This window comes from Mauremys reevesii, linkage group 14 (assembly GCF_016161935.1).
Source record: "Mauremys reevesii isolate NIE-2019 linkage group 14, ASM1616193v1, whole genome shotgun sequence".
NCBI lineage: Eukaryota > Metazoa > Chordata > Testudines > Geoemydidae > Mauremys > Mauremys reevesii.
In genome coordinates, this window is record NC_052636.1 from 29777344 (window position 1) to 29791459 (window position 14116).

At 51.1% G+C, this 14116-nt stretch overlaps 1 protein-coding gene across 1 annotated transcript; it reads left to right on the plus strand.

Annotated features, from left to right (window-relative positions):
• Nucleotides 1-2522: 2522 nt before the first annotated feature.
• Nucleotides 2523-6847, plus strand: LOC120381579 (zinc finger protein 436-like). Its single transcript, XM_039499741.1, has 2 exons — nucleotides 2523-2544; nucleotides 6009-6847. Exons 1-2 carry the CDS (start codon nucleotides 2523-2525, stop codon nucleotides 6845-6847), a joined length of 861 nt encoding a protein of 286 aa, XP_039355675.1.
• The last annotated feature ends 7269 nt before the right edge of the window (nucleotides 6848-14116 follow it).

The following is a 14116-nucleotide window of genomic DNA, read 5'->3' on the forward strand; positions in this document are numbered from 1 at the left end:
GGAGTGTCGTCGTCAACATCTTATGATACGAGTACATCATCTGTTTTTCTCCAAATCCAGGAGAGAACACTTATTGAACACTTTTACCTCTTCTGCATGATTTTTGATAATTCTGCCATTTCCGTCTAGTAATTTATCACTACCATTGTTAGGATTAATATACTTTTCAAAACTTCCTTCTTATTTTCATTGATTGGTCATTGATTTCTGATAGCTTCCTGTGATGAGGCGGTTCTGGCGGGACCCAACTGAGAGTGCCAATTCAGGACCACTTGCTCAAACAGGGCAGTCACAGCCCTAGGCTGGGGTTTTTCCACCTCTAAGGCAAACCAAACCAGCCAGACAAAAAGGACTTCGGTTTCACCCCACTGGCTAACCACAAGTCACACGAGCAATTTCCTTAGACACTCCAGTCTCCCAGTATCACCACCAGTGCCACCCGTCCCGGGGAGGAATGGTTATGAAAACCAACACCCCAATAAAAGAAAAAGGTTCTCTCGATTCCAAAGAATCAAGCCCCAGACCCAGGTCAATATACACATCAGATCTTACCCACAAATCACGCTGTTGCCAATCCTTTAAAATCTAAAGGTTTATTCATAAAAGGAAAAAGGTAGAGATGAGAGCTAGAATTGGTTAAATGGAATCAATTACATACAGTAATGGCAAAGTTCTTAGTTCAGGCTTGTCGCAGTGGTGGCATAAACTGCAGGTTCAAATCAAGTCTCTGGAGAACATCCCCCGTTGGGATGGGTCATCAGTCCCTTGTGTAGAGCTTCAGCATGTAGCAAAGTCCCTCCAGAGGTAGAAGCAGGATTGAAGAAAAGATGGAGATGAGGCATCAGCCTTATATAGGCTTTTCCAGGTGTAAGAACCTCTTTGTCCTTACTGTGGAAAATTAAAGCAAAATGGAGTCTGGGGTCACATGGGCCAGTCCCTGCATACTTTGCTGAGTCACAAGGGGTGTCTGCCTTCTCTCCATGGGTCAGTTGTGTAGCTGATGGTCCTTAATGGGCCATCAAGCAGGCTAGGCAGAGCTAACACCAACTTGTCTGGGATGTCTCCCAGAAGCACAGCACCAGCTTGAAATACAGACAGTATGGAGCTAATATTCATAACTTCAACTACAAAATGATACATACATACAGACAGCATAATCATAACCAGCAACCCATAACCTGGTCTTAGACACCTCATATTGACCCCCTTTACATCAGATTTGGTGCCACTACAGGACCTTGGTTGCAACCCATGTTCTATATGGTCCCAATTTATATCAGTAACGTCACACTTCCCTTACCAATTTTCTACAATTCTGACCTTCGAACTCAGGGGGAGCAACCTTTCAGAAGTCTTCATTTATTCACTCTAATTTAAGGTTTTGAGTGCCAGTAATACATTTTAACATTTTTAGAAGATCTTTCTCTGTCTATAATATATAACTAAACTATTGTTGTATGTAAAGTAAATAAGGCTTTTAAAATGTTTAAGAAACTTCATTTAAAATTAAATTAAAATGCAGAGCCCCCCGGACTGGTGGCCAGGACCCGGCATTGTGAGTGCCACTTAAAATCAGCTTGCGTGCTGCCTTCAGCACCCGTGCCATAGGTTGCCTACCCTGTTCTAACTAATATTCTTTACTACTGACTTCCCTTTTCTTTCTTATATTTTATTTGGGGAGTGTTTCCTACCAGGGAGCCATTAGTAGGGTCCAGAGCCAGCCCCATCTCCTATATCAAGCTCTGGCTAGTAGGTATGTGATAAACGTGAAGACCCTGCCTCTGTCTGTCAGCTAGGAGACACAAAGGTTCTCTCTTTCTACCCTCTGATGCCGCCTGTTTGTTCTAGGCAAGGTGGGGTGGGACTCTGTTAACATGTGCCTCCCGGAGCTTCCATTTCCCTGGTGCTGCTGTTCCGTGAATAGTGGGATTGTGAGTGGAGCAGCAGGTACTGAGTGTTGGACTCTTGCTCTTTCAGGGGCCAGTGACCTTCGAGGAGGTGGCTGTGTATTTCACCAAGGGGGAATGGGCACTACTGGACCCTGTTCAGAGAGCCCTCTACAGGGATGTCATGCAGGAGAACTATGAGACGGTGACCTCGCTGGGTAAGGAGTCCTGTCCCCTGGGTTATTAGAAGCTGTGGGGTCTCTGAAGAACCTGAGTAGTAATAACTGTATACATTTGTTCGTCATACAAGTTTTGACAAGTTTCCTTGCCCCCCCTTTTTTTGCCTTATCTCCCACCCACTAGTATCATTTTTGGATATGTGCCTTTTTGGTGCCGTCAGTCATTTTAAAATTGCATTGAATGTATCCTTATTGAATACATTCATAACTACATTAATAACTGCAGCTTTCATGCCTTTTCCTCATTTTAAGAGGAAAATATGCTGCCTGTAGAATTCTAAATTGAGTAAATAGGTGTGTGACTCATGCCTGGCTTGTGTGACAGTCAGATGAGCTCTTTTAGGAGAGCGTGTAATGTTGCCGTTCAGGATCCCATGGGTGAAGGGATAAGCGAGCCATGGGAGGAACGGAGACGGGGGGTAGTAGATATGCCAGGACATGGGGCGGGTGTGTGCAGGCTTAGAGCTAAGAAGCAGCAGGGAGGTAGGAGGCTGTGAGAGACGTGGATAAAATACAAGACGTTCTCACGGTGCGGGGTGGTGGTGCTGGCTGTGTGTATTGGGAAGACGCGGTGGGGATTGTGGTGGACGGGCACCCTGGATGTGGGGTGGGTGGGTCAGTGGGAGGGAGGAGAGGTTTGGGGATCTGGAGCTGTGGGGGATCCCAGACCTTTAACCCCAAATCCCTACCGAAGCCTTGTTGCTTTAGAGCCTCCACTCCAGTTTTATTTCTGTTCAGTTTCACTTTATTATACATTTTCCCCCAAATATTATTATTTTAACACTTGACCTCCCTCTCCCACTCATTACCCTCCTCACATAACCTCCCATCTCTGTGCACAGAGACCCGGCCACCGATCCTGAGTCCTTGCTGCATCCTCCTCCCAGAGCAGGGCCCCTACCCAGGCACAAATGGGCACTTCGTTGATGATGTCACAGGCTGGTATAGTCTGTACAATTTTTACACCTATAAGATTACATATTCAAGCCCTTCACACCAGTCGGGCTTATCTCTATACGCCGATACAGTCTGTTCCTTCCCAGCTCTGATGCTGCAGAGCCTTGCCTGTGTCCCTGTTCCCTGTTCGCCCCTAACCAACATTCATGGGGCCTCATCTGAGCACTGTGTCCAGTTTTGGGCCCAACACTATAAGAAGGATGTGGAAAATTGGAAAGCATCCAGCGGGGGCAACAAAAATGGTTAGGGGACTGAAACACATGACTTCTGAGGAGAGGCTGAGGAACTGGGATTATTTAGTCTGCAGAAGAGAAGAATGAGGGGATTTGATAGCTGCTTTCAACTATCTGAAAGGGGGTTCCAAAGAGGATGGATCTAGAGGTGCGTCTTCACTACCCGCCGGATCGGCGGGTAGCAATCGATTTCGGAGTTCGATATATCGCGTCTCATCTAGACGTGATATATTGAACTCGAACGCGCTCCTGTCGACTCGAACTCCACCACCGCGAACGGCGGTGGCGGAGTCGACGGGGGAGCCGCGGACGTCGATCCCGCGCCGTGAGGACGGGTAAGTAATTCGAACTAGGTATTCGACTTCAGCTACGCTATTCGCGTAGCTGAAGTTGCGCATCTTAGATCGAACTCCCCAGTGTAGACCAGGCCTAGACTGTTCTCAGTGGTAGCAGATGACAGAATAAAGAGTAATGATTTCAAGTTGCAATGGGAGAGGTTTAGGTTGGATATTAGGAAACACTATTTCACTAGGAGGGTGGTGAAGCCCTGGGATGAGTTCCCCACGGAGGTGGTGGAATCTCCTTCCTTAGAGGTTTTAAGGTCAGGCTTGACAAAGCCTTGGCTGGGATGATATAGTTGGGGATTGTCCTGCTTTGAGCAGGGGTGGGACTAGATGACCTCCTGAGGTCCCTTCCAACCCTGATATTCTATTATTCCAATTTCCTTCCCCCCTCCTGTTTGACCCCATTTATAGAGTAATAGTCTCAGCTATACCTTAACCAATAATTGTGCTGAAATTTAACTAACCAATTCTAACATATTGTGACATAATTCTCTAACCCAGGCGTCGGCCACCTTTCAGAATTGGTGTGCTGAGTCTTCATTTATTCACTCTAATTTAAGATTTCATGTGCCAATAATACATTTTAACGTTTTTAGAAAGTCTCTTTCTATAAGTCTATAATACATAATTGAACTATTGTATGTAAAGTCAGTAAGGTTTTTAAAATGTTTAAGAAGCTTCATTTAAAATTAATTAAAAATGCAGAGCCTTCTGGACCGGTGGCCAGGACCTGGGCAGTGTGAGTGCCACTGAAAATCAGCTTGTGTGCCGCCATAGGTTGCCTACTCCTGCTCTAACCAATTATAAACCACTACCCTAATTAACTTACACCTGGCAACATTAATTATACAGGAGAGAGAAACAATTAGAGAACCAGACCGATTAACAATGTAAAAGTGGTGGCCATAAAGATAAAGCAATACAGAAATGAGGGTTTCACAACCACAACCATAGATAAGTGATTTCTTGCCAGACAGAATGCTATCAAATTAAGGTTTCTTTAACCATCTTAAGATCCAGACAGGACTGTCTTCCTAACAGCCCAATAGCACCTTATTTCAGTGTGACTGGTTTGGGATGTGAGGATGTGACCTTCGCTTCCCAGCTTATGGCTGCCCCTGCTGCTTAGCCAAAGGCCTTAGCCTAAGAACAAGGCCTCAGGCTGTCCTAGTGAGAGAAGGCCCAGACACAGGCACACTGTGATTTTGATTCTTTGTTTTCATACTCCTGTAACTAGCTAACTGATAAAAATACACCTAAGTGTGTGGGGAAGGCTTTGCAGGCAGGCCTGAATATCGCCATTCTAACAGAGGGTTCTACCCCTTCCCCCATGCTGTGTCTGTCTTGTCTATTTAGACTGTAAATTCTTCAGAGCACGGGCCATCTACTATTCTGCATTTGTACTGTGCCTAGCACAATGGAGACACACTGTTAGTTGGTCCTTAGGCACTTAGGTAATGCGTATGATTAATAATAATAATAACTCTCCTGCCACTTGGAGCCAAGGAAGCTGGTCTTGGGATGTTACTGCTTAAAAATGATCTGAGCTTAAAACCATGGAATATTCTTTGTGACAAGTATCCCACAAATTCCACCGACCTCCCTTGTTTTCTTTGTCTGGCATAGGGTTTCTAAATTCCAAACCTGATGTGGTCTCACAGCTTGAACGAGGGAAGAGCCGTGGGTCCTGGACCTCCAGGGTTCTGAGAAAGAAGTGCTTCCAAGAGCTGCCTGCACAGGTGAGGACTTGGTTAAAGCAAGTCAAAACTGTCCGTGAATACAGGAAACATTCGGGATGCCCTACAAAGACCTTGTGAGCTCTCCAAGTTCAGGATTGTTCCTGCAGATGTGGAATAATTAGGCAGATGTCACTCATGGCTTCCCACCTATCCTGACTAACAACTGGCAGCAGATCCCTATCTGATCCCAGTTTCCCCTGCATGTTCTGGTGAAATGCAGACCAAAACTGATCCCTTGCTCTCTCCTTTGGGGAAAATCAGCTCCTGATAGGTTTGATCTCTCCTGCACATATTTTGGTTTGTTCATCCCTTTGAAATTCCTGTCTCTGACATTTCCTTTCTCTCAGGCACAGGAGTGACCTATGCCTGGATTCTCTCTGTCTCCCATCAGGTGATAGGATGGTGCGTGAGACTGAGGAGCAGAAACCCCAGCAGGAAGATGCTGAGCAAGGAGAACCATATGAGACATTATCAGGAAGACCCAAAAGGAATGTTTCCAGGAGTTGTGCACTCCAAGAAAAAGTAAAAGCCTCTGAGACTCAGCAGAGGCCAGAGGAGAACTTCAGTAGCCACTCAGCCCTTATTACACATGAGAGAATCAACTTGGAAGAGACACACTACATATGCCACGAGTGCGGGGAAAGCTTCAGTCAGCACTCAGTCCTTATCACACATCAGAGAATCCACACAGGGGAGCTGCCCTACACGTGCTCTGAGTGCGGGAAAAGCTTCAATCGGCGCTCACACCTTATCACACATCAGAGAATCCACACAGGGGAGCTGCCCTACACGTGCTCTGAGTGCGGGAAAAGCTTCAATCAGCGCTCAAGCCTTATTAGACATCAGATAATCCACACAGGGGAGAAACCCTACACGTGCTCTGAGTGCGGGAAAAGCTTCAATCGGCGCTCACACCTTTTCAGACATCAGAGAATCCACACAGGAGGGATGCCCTACACATGCGCTGAGTGCAGGAAAAGCTTCAATCAGCGCTCAATCCTTATCAGACATCAGAGAATCCACACAGGGGAGCTGCCCTACACATGCTCTGAGTGTGGGAAAAGCTTCAGTCTGCGCTCACACCTTATCACGCATCAGAGAATCCACACAGGGGAGAAGCCCTACACATGTTCTGAGTGTGGGAAAAGCTTCAATCAGTGCTCAATCCTTATCACACATCAGAGAATCCACACAGGGGAGCTGCCCTACACATGCTCTGAGTGTGGGAAAAGCTTCAGTCTGCGCTCACACCTTATCACGCATCAGAGAATCCACACAGGGGAGAAGCCCTACACATGTTCTGAGTGTGGGAAAAGCTTCAATCAGTGCTCAATCCTTATCACACATCAGAGAATCCACACAGGAGAGAAGCCCTACACATGCACTGAGTGCGGGAAAAGCTTCAGTCACCGCTCTTCCCTTATCACACATCAGAGAATCCACACATGAGAGACGCCCTACACGTGCTCCGAGTGCGGGAAAAGCTTCAGTCGGCGCTCAAACCTTATCACACATCGGAGAATCCACACATGAGAGATCCCCTACACGTGCTCTGAGTGCGGGAAAAGTTTCATTGAGCACTCAGACTTTGTCCGACATCGTAGAATCCACAGTGGAGAGAGACCCTACACATGCTCTGCATTTGGGAAAAGCTTCAATCAGATGTCATTCCCTATTAGATATCAGAAAATCCAAATGGGAGAGAACTGTAAGAAATGCCTTTATTAGGGCTTCCCAAAGATTTGTTTTTTAAAAAAATCACATTTGCTAATTCCAGTATAGTGATCTTTGCACCATCTTCACTGTGGTCTCTCAGCTCTGCCAGATGAGTTGCCTGCTTCTGCCTTTTGCAGCTCACCCTCCTTTGGGGTCAGTCCTGTGATCTTTTCTATCAGCTCCTTTCCTTTTGACTTGTAGGAGCGTGTGTCCCTCCAGCCAGGAATTTCATTAGCTCCAGGTGCGGGAGAGAGGGTTGATGCCAACAAGCTACCCTGAGGCAAAAGTTACCTGTGCCTTACATCCACTAGGACTGTACATGGAATTGGGTGCTCAAGTTAGTGATTCTGGTATAAAAAGACAATTATAGTTGTAGAGCAGAAGCAGCCCAGGGAGTGAACCTAACAGACAATGATCAAGTGATCTCTCTCCTGCCATCCATCTCCATCCTCTGACAAACAGAGGCTAGGGACACCATTCCTTACCCATCCTGGCTAATAGCCATTAATGGACTTAACCTCCATGAATTTATCCAGTTTTCTTTTAAACCCTATTATAGTCCTAGCCTTCACAACCTCCTCAGGCAAGGAGTTCCACAAGTTGACTATGCGCTGTGTGAAGAAAAACTTCCTTTTATTTGTTTTAAACCTGCTGCCTATTAATTCCATTTGGTGGCCCCTAGTTCTTGTATTATGGGAGTAAGTAAATAACTTTTCCTTATCTACTTTCTCAACATCACTCATGATTTTATATACCTCTATCACAGGCCTGCACAACATGCGGCCCGCGGAGCCCCACTGTGCGGCCGCCGAGATTCTAAATCCCCCCGCCGGCGCTCTGCGGGCAGTCCAGAGCCCTTTGAATCCCAGCCACGGCAGGGAATCAAAGGACTCTGGGCTGCCTGCAGGAACAAGGATCCCAGAGCCTTTTAAATCCTAGCCGCGGCCGGGAATCAGAGGGCTCTGCACTGCCCGCAGGGGCAGGGAGCCCGGAGCCCTTTAAATCCCAGCCGCGGCCAGGAGTCAGAGGGCTCTGGGCTCCCCGCGGCTGCCAGCAGCCCAGAGCCCTTTGAATTCCAGCCCCTGGTCGCTGATTGCCCCCTCCCCACACCCCCTATCTAAGCACCACTGGTCTTTGTCCCCTGATTACCCCCTCCCGAGACCCCTGCCCCTTGGGACCCCAGCCCCTATCTAAGCCTCCCTTCTCCTTGTCCCCAACTGCCCCCTCCTGAGACCCCACCCAACTTCCCCCCAGGACCCCACCCCCTACCTGTCCCCTGATAAACCTCCTGGATTCCCATGCCTAGCCTATTGCTGCCTGTCCCCTGACTGCCCCTCTGAACCTCTGCCCCATCCAACCCCCCTTGCTCCTTGTCCCTTGACTGCCCCCCGGAACCTCCTACCCCTTCTCCAACCCCCAAACTGCTTACTGTGCCACTCAGACCAGCGTGTCTGGCTCCATGCAGCTCCAGACACTTTGCTGCTATGCTCCCCATGGAGCCCACAGGCCCCCTCCCAGCACCTGCTTTCCAGATATGAACACCTCAAAATTCAGGAGTGCTCAAGCTCGGTTTGGGCAGCTGTTACTTCATTTCTCCCAAATCAAATATACTGATCCACTGTAACTTGCTGTAGAAAAGTAGGATAAAATTGAGCAAGAAATGCTTATTAGGACTGGAATTGCTATTTTCAACAGCCATTGCCTTTTGTTCCTTTGAAAGGAAGACAGTGATATTGCATTGGCAAATTCCCATAGAAAGAAAGAGTGGAACAAAAGAATAATAAAGGCACCTCAACTTTTCCTCATTTATGGAGGACAGTCTTATAATATGCATCCAGATATCTTCCAATCACACAAGCTGAAAATTGTTCCACTTTACTGCAGCTCTGTAACCATATGGGAACCAATCCTGTCTGTGTTTTGTGCACATCCAAAATTCCGGCTGAATGACACGCCCTGGGAGCGAGTTAACAGTGACCCCGGACTGGGGCGGCACTGGTGAGGGGAGCCCAGGGCTGGGGCAGCAGCAGGGTGGAGGAGGGCACTGGTGGGGAGAAAAGGGGGAAGCCCAGCGCTGGGGTGGCAGGGTGTGTGTGGGTGGGGGGAGAGCCCAGGACTGGGGCAGCAGGAGGGTATGGGGGGAGCCCAGAGCTGGGAAGGGGGACCGCCACAATTTTTTTTGCTTGGGACAGCAAAAAACCTAGAGCTGGCCCTGCTGGGTTCCCCCAGCCGCCGGAGCCCCGGGCCCTTTAATTTGACCCTGAGGGCTCCCAGCCACCTCTTTAGCTGGGAGCCCCTGGTTGATTTAAAATAAAGTATCACCTCCCCATCCCCAACCTTCCTTTTTGGCCCACAGCTGTTTTGGTGGGGCGGCACTGGGGAAGGAGGGTTTGTTTCCGCAGGGCTGGGCGGCCCTGGGGTGGGGTGTTTCCTCGGGCTGGGAGATTTCAGCCCTCGGCTGTTTTCTTTGGAGGAATGTGGCCCTCGCCGCTTTACGAGTTGTGCAGGCCTGATTTATTGTCTCTCTGTTCTCTCCTTCTTCTCCCCCCAATTCCTCCCCCCAATGTCTCTGCCTTTCTCCTCTTGCTCCCTCTCCCCTGCCCTTTCCAGGAACTCTCAGTCTACAGCATTTAGGACAAGCCAGAGCTCCCATGTTCTGCACATGAGCCTGTGTCAGAGGACGTGTGACCCCGGTCAGAACCAGTAACCACATCAATATGACCCTTTATGGGCGACTTCTCTGCCTGCTCTGCAATTTACATCTCTCCCCCCGCTTCCTCCCCCCCCCCCGCAAACAGGGTGGGTACAGCTCTGACTGAGAGGCCTAACAGGAGAAATTTCAGCCCAAAGACAAATTTGTGTGAAATGCTGAGAAGTGAAGAGCCCCCTTCCTCTCCCCCAAATCCCCAGAACTCTAGTGTCACCCCCATGGCATCAGCACAGGGAACCCAGTGAAATGGGGTTACAGAATACAAGGGGGAGGGAGCAGGGGAGAGAGGTGAGAGGGACACTCTCACTCTCCTCTCTTAGACTCTTTCCTTCCAGGAGCTGCAGTCACAGCAGGGAGGGGTTTGTCTCTTTATTAGGGATCCCTCTGTGTCACGGAGGCTGCACAAGTCATAGATTCTGTGACTTCTGCAGTGGCCACTGCAGCTGACTCCGTGGCTGCCCCAGCAGCTGGCCTGGGGACAGCCTGAGCAGTGGTTCCAAGGGTGGCAGGAGCAGCCACAGCTCAGTGGCTCCTGGCACCTGTCCCGAGGTGGCCGGAGCAGGGCTGGCCTCTGGGGCTCCCCTCACCTGGCAGCATCTGGAGCGGCAGTGGGTCCCCGGGGCTTCTCCCCCAGTACATGGTGCCACGGGCCCCCTGGACTCCCTGCGCCCATAGCTGGTGCCACGGACCCCTGGGCCTCCCTCCCCACGATTCAATGCGGGGTATTTATGGTATAAGTCATGGCCAGGTCATGGGCAATGAGCTTTTGGGTTTTGCCCGTGATCTGTCCATGACATTTACTAAAAATACCCGTGATTAAATCTTCACCTTCCTCATTATCGATCAAATAAATCGAAACGCCTCCACCTGCAAGTGGATTTTGCCCAGGACCCTCAGAGTCAGCAGCTGTTACGCCCCCACTGAGCTCTCTGGTCAGGTGTCCTAGCGCTGGAAGCCGCCTGTTTAGATCCTAAAATAGTGTTTTTGCACCGGGGGGGCTGAAATTTTGGACCGGACATTGTAGCTCCACCGTTATTTTACTGAATTGCTTCAAAACAGCAAGTCAAGAAAGTCTCCTAAGTGCCAGGCTCTCTGCCATGGAAACAGCTGCCCCTGCTCTGCAGGAGTCTGTGCGTTCCACCCAGCAATGCACACACCTGCTCCGCACTGAAGGGGGGTCAGACAGTGACAGGGTTGGTAACACAAATACTTCAGACTATTAACTCCAGGTCCCTTCCTTTCTTTAACCCAGGATGTGCCAGTCACCTGGTAACCATGCTGTTATCTTCACCTTAAAATACCTCTCAGTACATTTTCAGCAGCCCTCCACCCCCTGCCCTCCCTGCAGCCAGCCCCTGTCTCCAGCCAGCCCCGCACGCCCCGGCTCCAGCCAACCCCTGCTGCACCCCCCTGCCCTGCCTCCAGCCAGCCCCGCACCACCTGCCCTGCCTGCAGCCAGCTCTGCAACCCTGCCCTGCCCGCAGCCAGCCCCTGTCTGCGGCGCCCTGCACCCCTGCCCTGCCTGCATCCAGCCCCACACCCCTGCCCTGCCCGCAGCCAGCCCCGTCTGCTGCCAGCCCCGCACCCCTGCCCTGCCTGCAGCCAGCCCCTGTCTGCCGCCAGCCCCACACCTGCCCTGCCCTGCCCGCAGCCAGCCCCTGTCTGCCGCCAGCCCCGCACCCCTGCCCTGCACGCAGCCAGCCCCACACCCCCTGCCCTGCCCGCAGCCCCCCCCGGTCTGCAGCAAGCCCCGCACCCCTGCCCTGCCTGCAGCCAGCCCCTGTCTGCAGCCAGCCCTGCACCCCTGCCCTGCCTGCAGCCAGCCCCTGTCTGCAGCCCGCCCCGCACCCCCGGCCCTGCCCGCAGCCAGACCCTGTCTGCGGTCAGCCCTGTACCCCCTGCCCTGCCCGCACCAGCCCCTGTTTCCAGCCAGCCACGCATGCCCCGGCTCCAGCCAACCCCGGCTGCACCCCCCGGCCCTGTCGGCAGCCAGCCCCGGGCCCCCGGGCCGCAGCCAGCCCCGGTCAGCAACCAGCCCCCCACCCCCTGCCCTGACCGCAGCCAGCCCCTGCCTCCGGCCAGCCCCGCACCCCACGCCCTGCCTGCAGCCCTGCACCCTCTGCCCTGCCCGCACCAGCCACATCCTCCCTGCCCTGCCTGCAGCCAGCTCTACACCCCCTGCCCACAGCCAGCCCCTTCCACACCCCCTGCCCTGTCTCCAGCCAACTCCTGCCACACCCCCTGCCACTCACCCCTGCCTGAAGCCAGCCAGTCCCGCACTCCTCTGTCTCCAGCCCTGCCAACCCCTGGTGCACCCCCACTGCATCCCTGCCTGAAGCCAGCCAGCCCCACACACCCCTATCTCCAGCCAGCCCCGCACCCCTTGCCTGCAGCCAGACCCTACCTCTAGCCAGCTCCTGCCCTGCCTGCAGCCAGCCCCATGGCCACTGGTGCCCTGCACTTCCCAGGGCAGTAACCCTGCACACCTGCTTCAATGAGGGGGGCAGGGAGCAGCTGGGACCCCACATGTGCACACCCGAGGGTGACCAGACAGCGAGTGTGAAAAATCGGGACAGGGAGTGGGGGGTAATAGGATCCTAGATAAGAAAAAGACCCCAAAATTGGGACATCTGGTCACCCTAGCACACCCCCAGGACTCCTGAGTTCCATTGCTGGGTTTCCTATTGGTTCCACTGCTGGTTGTTTTCCTTTTCCTGGGGGACTCTGGGCAAGTTGCTCCCCCCTCTAGGGCTCTGTCCCCAGCAGGCAAATGGGGATTTCGTACCTTCCCACTATTGGAAAGTGCTGGGAGAATCCCCCAGCCAAAGCTGCTCTGACAGAGCTAAGCAGCATCTGACCATTCAAGGTCGGAGCGCACTGCCCAGGAGGAGGAGTGTCTGTCTCTGGGATTTCACTTCAGCCCAGTCTAGAGAGCGGGGCCCAGCCATGGGGTTTGGCTCAAGAAGACCAAGTCTCCAATTTGTTACGGGTGTTTTGAATTCCAGTCCTGAGCTCCAAAGTGCTTGGTGTCAGTTGCACGTTTTGGAAGCAGGCTCTCCACTCCATTTTCTAAATCATTAATGAAACTATTGAATAGTACCGGACCCCAGACTGATCCCTGCAGGACCCACTAGGTGCACCCTCTCCGTTGGGCAGCCAAACCTGGAGAAGGGCCCTTGGAGTCTGGGCTTTCAACCAGCTCTGCACCCACATGACACTTATTGCATCTAGACTGCATTTCCCTCATTTGCTTGTGAGAATGTCCTGCGGGACTGTGTCAAAAGCCTTAGTAACCCCGAGATAGATCCCATCTACTGTTTACCCACCTCCACTAGGCCCGGAACCCTGCCAAAGAAGGAAAGAGGCTGGGTTTGGGATGATTTGTTCTTGACAAATCCATGCTCCCTCGTCCTAAGAACCAAATTATCCTGTAGGTGCTGCTGGAAAACTGATTGTTTAAGAATATATTCCAGTATCTCTCTAGCTATGGAAGTGAGGCTAGCTAGTCTGTAAGTCCCAGGGGTCTCTTTGTACCCCTTTGAAAGATAGGTCCTGTCTTGTTCATGGATGGGAAGATGTTCTTTTTCAGGGATCTCAGACAAGAACTGGGGCACAACACATGGTTTGTTAATGCCACAAAAATGGAGGCAGGAACCTCTTCTCTCCTGCTGGCAAAGAACCCCAGGTACCTAAAAGACAGGGACTCACATCCCTGAATGGGCTTTAAAAAAAAAGCAGTGATTAAAAAGTTTGGCCCCAACCATTTCTTGTTTCCATAGACTAGACATTTTAGCAAACTTTAGAATTCCTTGGTGCAAACACCAAGAAACTCCCCTTTATCCTTCACAGAGGGCTTTAACGCCCCTTCTCTCACTCAGGCTCACGACTGCCCAGAGCTTGAGAATTGTCCCTGTTCCCATTGGACAGATGGGGAGGAGCCTGAGGCACAGAGAAGGGAAGTGACCTACCCAAGGGCCAGCAAGGCAGTGGCAGAGCCAGAAAGAGAAGCCACCAGTCCTTACTCCTGTTCTAACAAACAGCAAACCCCCAGAGGCAGGGATGGAGCCCAGGAATCGAGATGGTGGGGAAATTTCATTGAAACCGTTTGTCAGAAAATCCCATTTAGACTAAACCAGTTTGTTTCTCGAAATCATAACAAGTGGGATGAAAGTTCTTTGCAAAAATATTTTGTTGCAAAACAAAAGCATCTCCTGTTTGTCACAGTGCGTTAAATTGTCTCGTCACACACAAAGAGGAGACACTTCGATCTCAAACATTAGATAAGATGCTTC